The following is a 15,194-nucleotide window of genomic DNA, read 5'->3' as shown; positions in this document are numbered from 1 at the left end:
CTAAATGATGAGACCCACACCTAAGTCCTCAGCCTAACATCTTAATCACTAAATACATCTGCCCTCTGTGTTTTTGGAGTTGTATACTTTCCTTATGTGAGGAAGAAATGATTCATTTTAGGTTACACAGAGGGAAAACCAGAGAGTCTGCTTGATTTTTGTCAAGTGCCTGCATTTCTGAACCATCTCTTCTTTTAAGTTAACTTTTCAACTTAACCATGTTAACCATGTGCTTCCTGTGCCTTACATGACATATCCGTACCCTCATTTTCTTCAGTGTAAAATGAGTTACCTCAACTTTAATGTTTCTGAAGCAAAAATGTTTTGCAGTCAATGAGCTTATTCAAAGTGATAGCACTTCTTTTTGCTACAGAAAAATTTAAGTCAAATGTGTCCTTAAAATAATATTTTCTCTATATTCAGAAAATAAGACAATAGACTTTCTGTTGGAAGCACTGCTGCCTTGTTTAACAACCTAGGGGTGCACACATCTAGTTTCTTGACTATCTTCCTAGTCCTAACACATTGTATTATATAGATGTCTGACTTGAGTCTCTGACTTCCATTTCTGTTTTGTTTATCACTCAAAGAGCCCTCCCAGGTCTGACACAATCCTACCCTGTGTTCTACTTCTCATTCTAAAAGTTGATTTGGTTTCATACTGCTCTGGTTCCTACTTAGTTTCTGTCACCCATGTGAGTAGCTCTCAAACCTGCCATGGTATCAGAATCACCTACAGAATCTTTTTAAAATTACATATTTTGAAATACAGATCAGAAGTACACATCTGCCTGCTTGGATTGGACCTGGAACTCTATATTGAAAAGGGTGCTTTTTTGCATAGTCACTTTGGGAATCTTCACCCAGGTGATGTTTTCACCTGAAGCAAATTCCCACATAGATTTTTTCTTACTTCAGTGATCTAAGAGGGACTTAGGTATCATTCTGTCATGGCACCTTGATGGAAACTTTATTATTGAGAGAGAATTATTAAAAGAATACATTCAGAATGCCAGAAGAATCTATCTGTTTATACTTGCAATTATGTAAGCAAGTTATATTAAATTGCATTTAGAATTATATGTCCCATAGAGATGCTTATTTTACCATGGGTGAATCAAACCCTTTTGGGCTAGGTTCTTGCCTTTTTCTCTTTTTCCTTCTTTAATCAAGTATGAATTACTTTTATTATGCTTTGGAGTCTATGAGCAAATATTGTCTTAAAATCATCATTATGTCACATGAACTGTGAAGTAATTACATGCTTATTCCAAGAAATTTTTGAAATAAGAGATTTCAGCCAAATTTCCCAATGGATACTTATATTATTTGAATAACAAATTGAGATCATTTAAAAAATTCTTAGTACATGAGTTTATTATGATAAAAATACTCAATGAAAGAAGAGCTATTTATAGTAAATGACTTAATGACAATAAATGCTAAGACTTCTATTAGGAGTTAGCAAAATGGTTTGTGTCCTCATAATCTTGATTGCTGTTTATTTTTATTATGGGAGAAACAGACTTTTCAGAACTAAGTGATCTTATATGGCACCCTGTGCTTTTTTTTTTTTCAGAAGTAGCACATGTACATTACTTTTTGAGCTATGGCTTAATTACAGAGAACTTCTTAAAGCATATAAAATGATATATGATTTATTCACCTTAGAAATTCAGGGCAAAGCCGATTCTGCTTAGGTATGAAAATCTATTTGAAATTATGTTAATACTGTGTTCCCAGGCAGAATTTCATATTATTCAGCCTTTCCATCCTGTATCTTACCCTTTCTTTGCAGTCATGAAAAATAACAGCTGTCTCATAGTAGCCATTTAAACTAGTGGCTATGTAAAATATTTATGCCTTAGTTTATACTCTGGGTAAGTTACAAAATAACAAGAAGTCAGCATGTTAAATTTCTACAGTCCTCTGCTTCATCACCTTCTTTGATTCGTTGTAGTGCCAAGAAATAATATTTGTACTCTTGAGAATGTCTAATTATTTTTGTACTCATTCACTCTTTAGATAGCATTTTATCTATGGTATTTTATCTATTGCCATGTGTAAAATGTTCAGTGGGTTCAGTTATATTATATAACATAATAATAATCTTGTAGACATCTTGAACTTATCCATGTTTTTCTTCCCAGATCTTATTTCTAAATAGACATGTATTTTTTACTTTTGTTATAGCTTTATTTTTAGAAAAATAGGTACAATAATCAGAATCTCAGTTCTCTGAAATAGTTTTAAACTAAAAACAGATAAGTGAAAGGATGAGTGTACTTCTACATTCAAAATGGCAATGCTGTTTATTGAAGTGGCAGATCAGAATTTCTGTAGCAGGTCAGTACTTCCATAGGAGGTATAAGAACTGAGCTGTCGATTCTGTGAATTGCAGTTGGAACTGTTGTTAAAACCCACAGTGCATTGTGACTGTAGGGAAGACATGTGAGGGCAGATGGGGAAGCCTGTTGACTGTTGTCTGAGAAAAAATGAGTGATCCCTCTGGTGAACAGAGGGATGCACCTGGACACCAAGCATGGATAATGACAGTGTCTGTGTGACGAACTGTGGAGGGTCTGAAGTTTTACCCTACTTGCAAATTAGCAAGTTAGCATACCACAATTTCACAGATGCTGGCAGGACCTCTTTTTGTTTTGTTTTCAGAGGCAAAGACCTTTATTATGTCTAGCATAGCAAATAGTATGAGCTTGATATTTGTGTGAATTTTTCTTGTACCCTAAATCCTTTGGGAGGGTATGGTGATGGATGAAAAGAATTCTCATGACCACTGAGGACTGAGTTTAGGGAAGTCTTAGAAAAGGTTGCAGACCTGTCCAAACCTTGCCCCAGAGAGAGATGCTACAGTGATCAGCCAACAGTTCTGCCCTCTGATGTCTGACTAGGCCATTCTCTGTACAAAAACATCCCTGAAAAGATACCATAGAACAAATGATACCAGTACTTCTACCACAAGATGTACAGAAACCTAATAGACCCTTGGAGAATTAGCTCTTAAATGGCCTGAGCAATGAGTATACTCATGGTTTTACACTATTCCTACCAGAATTGTTTCTGGTTTACTTAAGTTTACCTTGGAGTGTATCTATTTATATCTTCTTTATTATAGGTAATGTTGATGATCAAAAGTCTCACTAAACATAAGTATCTACAATTACAGAGGAGAACCCACCATAGATCAGACTCCCTTTCATACAAATGTACTATACTGTACATCTGTCGGCCTTTGTGAAGTTTTTTAAACATGTTAAATAATACAGGTTGAGAGTTTCTTATGCAAAATGCTTGGGACCAGAAGTATTTTTATATTTTGGAATTTAGAATATTTGCATACACATATAATGAGTTTTCTTGGGCATGGAACCTAACTCTAAACACTTTATTCACACAGCTGAAAGATAATTTTATATAATACTTTTGATACTTCTGTGTTTTGACTGTTGCCAGTCATGTGAGGGCAAGTGTGGAATTTGCTACGTAAGGTATCATGCCAATACTCACAAAGTTTTCAATTTTGGAGCATTTGTATTTCAGCTGTTTTGGATTAGGGATGGTCAACCTGTATAATAACCCAAACTGGAGTTTTCTTTTAATGAAGATGGTCTGAATCAAAAGAAAGAAAGAAAGTGTCAAACCCACAAGAAACAGCTATCCATAAGGGAGTGGATAGGCACTGTGTTCACAATTGAGTCTCTTTCTGTGTTGGAGTTAAATCTTACGGTTAGGAGTGCAGGTTTGTGATGATGAATTAATCTGATGAGCTACACGTTTATTTCTTTCTTGGCCAGATAGTAAGTGCCTGAAGGAAGATGGCTTATTTGAACTGAATTTGGTATTAGCTCTTCATGCAATTCAGGTTATTAATGTTGAGGATCCTCTGCTTAATATTATCATCTAGATAATGAGGCTTGGGAAAAGGCTGGAAGACTTGTCTAAAGTTATACAACAAGGAAGATCTATCTAATCCCTAGCATTTCCCTCAAATAGAGGCAGAAGGGAGTGGGAGAGGGAGAGGCTGTGGTCTTAACAGGAATTATAATAATTTTGTGTGTAGAAATCTCCACTTACCACAGTAAATATCTACCCAAATTAGTATTGTATTTGAGAACTGGCCAGAATATATGAAGGTTCATTCTAGTTTGTGACTAGAGCTTGGCCTGGTGTAGAAAAATATTAACTGCCATTCAAAATCACTTAAAAAAGATGACTATCTCTGATGCAAATATAGGGTTGCCTTAAGCACAAAAAACGAGTAATTAAGCCAATTATTCAATAGTGAAACTTTCAAGCTTTGAGAAATTGGACTATTTTCAAGTTTGGTGAAAGGCAGAGCAATTTAAGTAATTTGATCTGCAATCAGACCTTTGGCCATATCAAGCCAGAAGGGATCCTAGGGAACATCTAGTGGGATGATTTTCTCCCTTCTGAGGAGATGCAAGCTCTTGGAACCAGTGAGGTAAGGTAGAAGGACCACTGAAGGTTAAAATCTTCATGCTTACTTCTTTGTAATAGAGTGATTTTGCTTTTACATGGGTATATCTTGGCTTCTGTTATTCTGAAACAAGCTAAAATCTTAGGGTAATATTTTATACCTCGATAGGAATTTAGACACGCACATTTATTAAGATGAAAGGAATGCACACATAAACCTCTATGTTTTATATATTTGAAGTTTATGTAATACTGCAAGCAATGGTTGTACTCCATGAGAGCATACTGAACTATTTAGAAGAACTTAGTGATTTACTTTGAAATACACCAAAAATAAGGGAGGTGGATGGATGGATATAAGATGGATACACAATGAAGTATCATAACATACTGTGAAAATTTTCTAAGTAAATTATTTGGGGAAAAACTCACCAGCATAGCTCAGCTGTCTTTTTTTGTTTTTTGTTTTTTTGTAGTTAAGGAAAGTGAGGCTAAGGGAGAAGAAGATGATGAGATTAAGTAATTGGCAGAGTGAAAAATACAGTAAAAAATTCTTGCAGAGAACTGGTTTGGCTGCTTGTCTTTCATTCAAATTTGAGCATTCAACTAAGATTCCTAATCATGAATGTCAAAAAAAGTTGTACTATTAAAGATGAAAAAAGGCATTCTTCAGGATTATTGAAATACTTGCTTTCACAAGGATATCTCCCTCTACCCCTTTTTTTTGTTTATTTTTCATTCTAATAGCATTGAAACAATTTTTACACTTCTTCTAGTTTAATACATTAAAGTTGATTGAGAATGTAAATATCCTTTAGCATTTAAGGGCTAATTATTCATTCTGTGTCCTGTCCCCATATCCACAAATGCATATGGTACTTTTTGATGAATGTATTCCTTTCAAAGTATGGAAATGTAGGCAGTTTCTTTAAAAAAGGCTCATGAACTTTGTATAGATTCAGCTACTATCTTTTGCTTGGAATAAAGGAATATAAAAGAATATGAAATAAGGAATATATAACTTAACCAGGGTGAAGGTGAACTGTTTAATATACATAAAATGACTAAATTGCCAACTCAAAAGAACAAACACAAAAACAACAAAGAAAAGAGAAAAAAGAAGGTTTTTCTTTCTAGTGTTTGACTAGTGTCTGTCATGATGAAGGATTATGTAAAAATGATTTCTCCCTCTCTCTCATTCTTTTCTATATACGGGATAAGAATCTCTAAAATCAAAATTGTCTTGGGATTGAATTCTGGTTGTGGTATTTGTAGGAATTACAACTTAGGGAAATTGCTCAAATTCTCTGAGCCTTTTTCTTTGAGTATAAAATATCAATAGCAAGAGTACCTTATGACTCATAATGTTCAATAAATATCATTTAGTATAACTCTTATTAGTGGTAATCTTAGAATGTGTTAGTGAATGACATATACTTACATTTGTATTCATAACATTTTATATTTCATTTATTTTACTTGCTACTTATGGTTGAAATTCAGTTTCAAAATGCCCTGTCCTGCCAATAAAGCACAAATAGTATAACTTTTATAATTTTTTAACTCAAAAGCATGAGTTATCTGTAAAGCACAGTTTAATCAAGATTAGATTTATTAATTTCTTAATTCTGTTTGTTCTCTTTTTTTTCCTCAGATTTTAGTGTTGGTTACTGCTTTTTTAGTTTCCTCCATAGAACTCCAAAATGTAAGATTTGTAGAACTGTAGACCTGTACAAATAGAAATGTAAGAAATGGAGAATTCCAAAAGAGACAGTAATTAAAATTTTGATCACTCATGTAATTTTAAAATCGTAGTATAAAGCTATTACTTTTCAAGTGAAAGAGATAATGATATTTGTATTCTCTGCAAATATACTTTCAGACTGATGGAAATGTTACCTGGAAAATTACTGGGTAAATATACTCTATATGCCCCTGCATTTTACACATAAGGTAATTGTATAGTAATATGTATTATTATATATACATACGGTATATACATATAAGGTAGTAGAATGTTATTTTAAGGGAAAATATTGAGATAATATTACTATAGTTCAGTAGTTATAGAATACTTTTTAAAATAATGTGATAACTTGGTTTCTAAGAGTGACAAATCAGTCATGATGCTTGGTTGGCATCATAGAATTTAAAGGTTGAGAAGAGGCTTTGAGATCACCTGGAAATCTAGGTTTGTGGTTTTTAACACTTGATTCACACTCAAATTATTGTGGGAAGTTAGAAAGTACTAATGTTTGGCTAGAGGCATGGCTCAAGTGGTAGAGTGCCTACCTAGCAAGTGCAAAGTCCTGAGTTCAAACTCTAGTACTGCCAAAACCACACACAAATAGTAATGTTTAGGTTATACCCAAAGATGTAACAAATTAGAATATCTGTGAATGGGACCCGAATATTTTTAGTTTTCAAAAACTCCCTTGGTGATTCTACCATGCTATTACTGATAAGAGCCATCTATTTGGTGCTTTTGCCCCAACTTTGAAAGGAAACAGAATTGCTGTAGACCATAGTAAAGTCACAGTGTTGTTTACCTTCATAATTGAAACACAATCTTGGTCTTCTCTTAAGTCAGTGGATTTTGTACTCTCTCACCCTTTGATCTCTTCAGTTCATGTTTTTAATTATGGGCTTGTGTAGGTCTTAAAAATCCTTGGGGTTTGGCTTATCATATGTTGCCAAGTCTTGTTTTGGTAGATGTGCCTCAGACATACTAAACATTTGCATTTCCTGAAACATTGGGAAGTGGGTGTAGACCTTGCACAACTCCAGTATCCCCGAACTGGGCTGGTCAAACTGTCTATTTTTTAGAGTTGGTAGTCCAAGTATTATCACTGCATATGTTAATTATGTTGCATTTCACTTTATTTGGTTATAAAATAGTATATTTGTTAAACTAATTTTAGATATAGGCATATATTAGTTTTTTGAGAGATGATAGGATAAACAAAGATCAATATATAATTAAACCTCTTAAATAAATTTACCTATGTATGATATCCTAATTTTATTCTTATTTACAGATAATTATATCCTATACATAACTGACTTTCTATATATTCCCATATTATTTTTAATATGGAGTTGTAATATTATCATGCCATCAAGGCTAACTTCCATGAATGGCAATATGAAAAAATGTGTTTATAATCCATCTATGACAGTCCTTTGGAAAGGTGCAGTTCATCTTAGGCATTCATAGCCATCTCTTGCTGTGGTGGGGTAATGTTCTGGTCTCAAATGGCACGTGGCCAAACATGACTGCAGTGCTGGTGCCTCTTGAGGGCCTTGCTTAACACTCACTCTGGGATACCACTGTGCTTCTCTACTTCCAGACTGACCACTGCTCTAAGCAGTGTTGGGGCAGTGCCTGGGCCGCCCGAGCCCTTGAAGTTCAAGAAGAAGCATCTGGACTTCTCATGATGGGAGGTCACAGTCAATGTAAGTGACTTCCTGATTTGGGGGGCTACATTCCTGCAGTGGTTTAGGTCTGTATGAAGTTAGCAAATCAAAACTATGTTACAATTCTATTTCACTCCTGTTAGAATGGCTACCATCAAGAACACAAACAACAAATGTTGGCAAGGTTGTAGGAAAAAAGGAACCCTCATACGCTCTTGGTGAAAATGTAAATTAATACAACCACTATGGAAATCAGTATGGAGTCTCCTCAAAAAACTAAAAATAGATCTGCCATATGATCCAACAATACCCCCACACCCAAGGATATACTTGAAGGAATATAAGTCAGGTTACAACAAAGGCACCTGCACATCCATTTTAATTGCAGCATTATTCACAATAGCTAAGCTATGGAAACAGCCAAGGTGCACCACTGACGAATGGATTAAGAAAATGTGGTATTTATATACAATGGAATTTTATTCAGCCACAAAGAAGAATGAAATTTTGTCTTCTGCAGGTAAATGGATGGAATTGGAGAATACCATTTTCAGTGAAGTTAGCCAGGACCAGATCAAAGCCTGCATGTTATCATGTGTGGAATATAGACCTAATAAAAATACAAGCAATATTATGAAAAATGGTCACATTAAGGGAAGGTCACATTCGAAAGAGAGAGAGAGAGGGTAAAAGAAGGAAGTTAAGAAGGTGAATATGGTTGATGTACTCTCCACGTAAGAATAAATATAGAATGTTTAAGATTGCTGAAACCATCATAAGAAGGAAATAGCATAGAAAGGAGGAAAACAGAGGAGATAAATCCAATTCTGGTTATAATACATGGCAATGTCACAAGGAAATTCCCTGTATAGCTATTTAAATAAACAAAAATGTAAATTTTGTCTTTTACAAAATTGAAGAACAAGAGGGAGCAGCAGGTCCTGTCTGGGGGGGGGGTTGGTACCAGTGGGAGGGGGGAGGATGTGGGGAAAAGGCTATAGTAGGGTGAATATGGTACAAATACTGTGTAAACATATATGTAAATGGAAAAATGAGTCAAAAGTATTCTAGGAGTAGGGAGAGGGGAGGGGAGATAAAGGAGAAAAAGATGGATGGGGTGAATTCAAGTATGATATATTTGACATATTGTAAGAACTTTTGTAAATGCCATAATGTACTCCCAGGACACCAGGATTGTCTGGTGAAAATCATGGTTCAAAGATAGAAACACTCAGGTGTTTGTTTCTTACTATCACCATCGGTATTTTTAATTCCATGAAAGTATAATGGGAGGAAACTGCAGTTATTTTGAAAAGTAGCAGCAGTTTAGAGCAAACCTAGAAAGTCTATTTTTGATATTAAAGCTAACCAGAGCTTTATTTGTCAGACATAAAGATAGAAGAGGGCAAAGGTGAAAATTTTATATGGTTGAGAATAACTTTAATTTTGCAATTGTTAAAGCATTGTTATTCAGTGCAATTTATTTCTTTTCAGTAGTATTAGTTCATGAATTCTCAGTCATGTAAGAATCTCCAAAGGTAGCAAACAGTTCAGCAAATTGTATCAGAAGATACTTGGTGTATGCCCCAATGGTGACTAGAAGTAATGTTTGCTTGTGATAAATTTTAGAAGACTGAAATTGAGTTTTTCCTTGAGGGAAAAATAATGAAGTTATGATTATATTAAGATGGAATATTAAGCAAGATCAGAATAGGAAATCTGAGGAGCTAAGTCTCTCTTCTAATGATTTTGTAACTGTTTGCAAGTAATGATATTTGAAGAACATTTGAAGAGAATTTCTTGCATATAGCTGAGGTCTATAATTTTTGCCTAACATTAGGATACTATGATTACATGGAAGGAAAAACAACATTCTATAGTGGGTAATGGTTCAGATTCGCTACTTTATTTCTACTTGATGGACTGGATCTAACTTATGCAAACAAATTCAAATGACTAATATCAAATAAATGAATGTTTCACATGTATATCTTCTCCCCTTAATTGTAAAAAGGCCAGGTATTCTGTAGGTTCATATTCCACTGCTATGGGGGGTTCATTAAAGTTTTTTTTATGACTCAATCAGATCTAATTACCTAGCTTGCATCATCACTGGATTTTTGTGGGGAACAAATGAAATTAAATCTGTGAAAGTACTTTTGTTGTCTGTAACAAGCTATATAAAATTTCTTAGAACAGAACATTTATAATAATCTGGCCTTATTTTTTAATAAAAGGAAGGCACAAAATGATTAATATATCATGGACTAAAATGCATGGGATAGCATCAAAATATCTATGAAAAACAGCTTGAGCTAATATGGCATGTCCAGGATTCAAAACTGCTGTTACCATTTTGCTTTCTTTCTCTACTGTTTCTTTCACCTTTCCCTGTGTTCCAACATTAGTAGGGTTTTCCTGTTTCTCTTCTCACCGTAAGTTTTATACCCTACGGAACTTCTTTATTGGTATCATATTACTAAGATATCCTCCTGGCAGGTTTTGTGTAAAGAATTTTTGACATCTTTCCCTTCATGTTTTATAGCTAGACAATGTTAAGTTCTGAGCTGCTGGACCAGAAAAAGGAGAGCAATAGAACCCCAGATAGTGCTGACAGGTGTGTATGATCACACCTCAGCTGAGACTGTTCTATGGTTTGAATCTTTTTAGCTGTATCTGTCATACCACTTATAATTAAAATTGTTAAACTCACTCTATCACATGTTTAGCATGAAGTAACTCAGAGAGGTACAGAAACACAGAAAGACAGAAAAGGAAATAACAGTTTGAGAAGAAATTAGAAATCTGAATTGTCTAAAAAAGGATTGCAAAGGTAAATTTTTAAATGAGAGGAAGGATGTAGGATAATAGACAAAGACAAAGAAAATTCTTTTTTAGCAGCAGGACTGTAGCTAGATTTCAGAAAAGCTGTCAGGGTGATGTAGGCCAAAAATAATGGGGAAGGAGAAAAAAGCCAAAAGTGAATGGCGAACAGGAGGTAAGGAACTCATTTATCTTGGCATTCATTGTTTAAACATCATAAACTCAAGAGGAGTATCTGTTTCGAAACTATTTAAACTCATTAACATCAGATATTTGGTGTGATTATTGGTTGATTGTTTTTGAAATCTGTAGTTGAAAGAATGGTTTAGAAAGCTCAGAATTTGTGTGAATTCTATAATTCCCTAAGGCAGAATATTGGGGTTTCTTTCCCTCCATTGTTCTCTTTCCTCATTTCTTTGCTAAAATCACCCTTTTCCTTTCCATGTGTCTTTCTTTTTCCTTTTCTTCCTCATTTTCTATTCCCCTTTTCCAGTATTTAGAATGATTTTCTTAGACTTATGATTCCTAACATCACAATGTAATATCTCAGAAATATTTTCTTTCAGTTGTATAAATATAAATAGTATTGATATTGGTTCAAGGGAGATTCATGTGCCACATTGAATTCTCAAGTTCTCTCTGCTGCAAAAAGACTGATATTGATAAAGATTTTACATTTGTAGTGAAAAACGGAGTATGTTCATTAATTTGTGACCAGCATCCTATACTTTTTAGAATTCCTTTGTATCTAAACACTGGTACTTTGGGAACTTGATATTTAGAGTTTACTCTTTTCAGAAGTGAAGATCTGGTAGCCAGCATAGGATCTGACAGCATCCATCTCTCCTTATTTGAGATATGTTTCTTTCCCTGGTCTTTCACATTTGAGTGATTTTTGAGCAGCTGTAGTGTATCTCTCCTCTCGGGTAGGGATGTTATTACTAATTTGTTTCTGCATAGATTATTTAGAAAGTGCCCTTTCTGAGTCAAAGGATTATAGTAAGGCACTTTTCTTTCCAGGCAGAGCTTGGTATTGGGATTGGTGGGTTTGGACTCCCCACTTGCCACCCAGGAATTAGAAGCCCATGAATAAATAGTGCAACCTATTACAGCAGAGAAATTTTATTTTTTTCCTAAAAATGATGATGATTTATAAATTGCCAAGTCTCCAAAATACTATAAAGACTATTTTCAGTCTTAGTCAATAACAGAAGTTGTTGACTTTTGGAATTAGTAGGTTATCAGTCTTTTGTCTGTCAAGCTTTCAAAGTTTTAAATAAAATCATATAATATTAAGTGAATATGAGATATAACAATTCTTTTAATGCTGTTTAATAAAGTTTTGGGGGTAAGAAAATAATGTCATTTAAATGAAAGTCTAAAATTTTGGATACTTTCTTGGTCAGTGAATTGGTGGCATTAAATATGGTTTGTCAATCTTGAAATCATCCCAGATTCTCAGCCAACTTTGGAACCTATGAAATAGAAGTGAGATTCTCTCTTTCTCTCTCTCTTTCTCTCATATTCAGGTTTTAAGACCATACTGAAGAGGTAACAAATGGGATTTGAAAGATTTCTGTTTAAAGATTCACAACTAAAAGTTGTAATATTCCTTTTATTTATTTAGTTTTTGTTTTAGAATTTTTTTTTATTGTGCTGGGTAGGGGTACATTGTGGCATTTACAAAAGTTCTTACAATACTGTACTAAAACCACTGTGAAAACTAGAATTTGGATATACCATGAGTTGCAATTTGTTCTCATCTCATGGTTAAAGTTCTGACCTATGGACAGAGGAGGACCACTGGGAAGAGTGATGTGAAACAGGAAACAGGATGCTATCCCTTGTTAGGAAGCAGAAGGCCACTTGCTTTGAGTAGCTTTTGGGTCTAATTTGCAGAACCTGCCAATGAAATTACCTGAGCTTCAAGGATGCCTGCTGTTGTCCTGGACCTTGAAGCTGGCATTAGTGCTAAGCATTGATGTCATTGATACTTAAGCCAAGTGGACAGCTTCCACTCAGTGGTACCATACCAAAACCATGAACTAGAAGCTAGAGCCCAAGAACTCCCAGCTAGCTAGCTAGCTTTACTGGCCGGCTGTGATATTTCATTTAACTCTACAACACCGAAGTCTCATACTTTTATAGTTAAACACCTATAATTTTGGACTCTGCCTGCTAAGTCATGAGAAAGTTTTATTGGACTAGGTGAATACAACATGCTAGGTTTATGCTACTCTTACTTTTTATTCATTGCAGCTTCTTTACCAAAAATAAAAAGTAATATCTTTGGACATTGAGTATTCATGCATGTCAGTACAGTGTTGAAATATGAATTTGATATGTTGCATACTTAGAAACAAGAGCAGAACTCTGTAGGCTGGAGTTAACTTTAAGAATTAAAAAAGTTAAAAAAAAAAACAGAAAGAGGAAGAAAGAATAAAAACAAGCAAGTACCAGCAAGGGAACTAAAAAGAAACCTGCTTTGAGGAGGGTGGAGGAAAACTCAAATTCCTAAAACAGAGAAGTGTATTAAAATTTCAATTAGAAACATTTGCATGCCATAGAAGAAAGTAGGGCTTTTATAAGACATATACTAAAACCAAGTAAAAGATACTTATTTACTCTGTTACTACTTTTTTATTTCCTTAGAAATAAAAATTTTAAAATTTACATAGTAATCTTAAGTTTTTCATTTTCATGTTTGATACTGATCAAGGAACTTTAAGTAAGTTTACAGCTAAAGTTTAAGCTAAAGTAAAAATGATTAAGCTTATCTCTAGAACTTGCTAAATGTGTTTAATACCTTTTAGAACTGGAAGTGTTAGCTAGGTTTTTTTTTTTTTTTCTTTTACCTCTTTCAGCTGTTAACAGCCATAGGCCAAGTGACCACATCATTGTTTTTAATTAAAAGGATTAATAAAAATGTAAGAGGATTAAGCATTTCAGATCTGGCTTCTATACTTAATAAGAGAGTATTGGTTTGAAGCCAGTGTACTATACATGCTAATTGATTGATATTTTGTTTGAAGTAATGTAGAAGATTACCTCTTCTGAAATTCTTCAATTGGGGCAATCATTCTCAATGAGGAAAATTTTTGCCTTCAGGGACCGTAGGTCAGTATTTGGAAAACTTTTGATTGTGCACTATTGGGAGTGGAGTGGTTGCTACTGGGATCTTGTATGCAGAGACCAGAGATGGTGCTAAACATCTTACAATGCCCAGGAAAGCCCTGGACAACTAAGGATTACTTGATGCAATATTTGAATTGTGCTTAAGTTGAGAAACCCTAATCTATGAATATTTATAATTTGAGTTATTTCTCATTTCCTTTTTCTTTTTCTATCCTTTCTTTTTCCATCTCTCTTACTAAAATAGGTGTGTGTTGCTTGGTGTGGAGGTAATGAAGTGTCTCTGTTCTGTGCTAAATGTGATCTTTTCATCTTTCTCACACTGAAAAATGTGAGTCATTTCTCAAGGTGTGGAGTGAGTCAAGGCATGCATTGTACTTGTGTGACCTTAGAGACCTCACTTCATTTTTCATTTCTTTATCTTTAAAAGTCAGAATTAAACAAGATCTAAGGCTTCTTTTGGTTCAACAAAGCCAAAATAATTTTCATAATTATTGATTCGACTTGACTTGATCATCTGCTGTGTCAGACAATGGGCCATGTGCTAAGAGTGGAACAATCCTGAAAACATAGTTCTGATTTCTGAATCAGAACTGGACAGACAGGCAGGTCAACAGAAGCGATCATGCACCATGACAAGAGTTCTAAAAAAAGTGTGCCCAGTGCTCTATGACAGAACAGGGGAGGACAACCGCTATCTGTCATAAGGAGAAAAGATGGAATCTGATCTTGGTATTGGAGAGAAGGAATAATTCACCAGAAGAAGGGGAGAGAAGTCTTTTTAGACAAATGGAAGAACAGAAACAAAAGCTTAGAATTATGAAAAGCTGTATGTTCAGTAATGTTGAAAATTTCAGTATGTTGGGAACATGGAAGTCACTATTCAGTGACTATAGAGAAAATATTCTTGTATTGCTTTAAAAGATCAAAACTCCAAAATAATCTTAAAGTTTTGGAAAATAAATAAGGCCACCTAGCCCTTGGTTGTACAGCATAACCATTCCTTCATTTCTAATATATGTACCACAAGCACAGACAACTTTAATTACAGTCCATGGATCCCTTCAGGCTGTGTCTCTCTCACTTTACTTGTCTTAACGTGTGTCTCCTTAATTATTAATACCGGGACTTAGGTTGCAGAAAAGTCAGGCACAACAGATCCAATTAAAAAGAAGAGTGTTTGGTATTTTCCCCATCAAGTGCCTCTGAAGTAACTGTGATTTCTTCTTCTTCTTCTTCATTTTTTAAAAATCAAACCCAGGGCTGTAAGCATGCTAGGCAAGCTCTCTACTGCTGATCTACAACTCCAGCCTAATAATAGTAGATGCTAATCACCCCCTTGAGTTGGCTAATTAAAAATTGCTGAT

General features: G+C 34.5%; 1 protein-coding gene across 4 annotated transcripts in view; it reads left to right on the top strand.

Annotated features, from left to right (window-relative positions):
* The window catches only part of Tll1 (tolloid like 1), a 213,683-nt gene that overhangs the window by 30,866 nt on the left and 167,623 nt on the right, over nucleotides 1–15,194 (top strand). Inside the window, exon 2 of one of the 4 annotated variants that reach the window (XM_074055033.1) lies at nucleotides 7,806–7,911. The exons of the other annotated variants lie outside the window; for them this stretch is intronic. Coding sequence (XP_073911134.1) covers nucleotides 7,890–7,911 — 22 coding nt within the window. The 5' untranslated portion in view covers nucleotides 7,806–7,889. The remainder of the gene's footprint in view (nucleotides 1–7,805; nucleotides 7,912–15,194) is intronic. 4 annotated transcript variants of the gene reach the window in all.

This window comes from Castor canadensis, chromosome 14 (assembly GCF_047511655.1).
Source record: "Castor canadensis chromosome 14, mCasCan1.hap1v2, whole genome shotgun sequence".
NCBI classification, from domain to species: Eukaryota; Metazoa; Chordata; class Mammalia; order Rodentia; family Castoridae; genus Castor; species Castor canadensis.
This window is presented reverse-complemented; position numbering and strand designations above follow the sequence as displayed.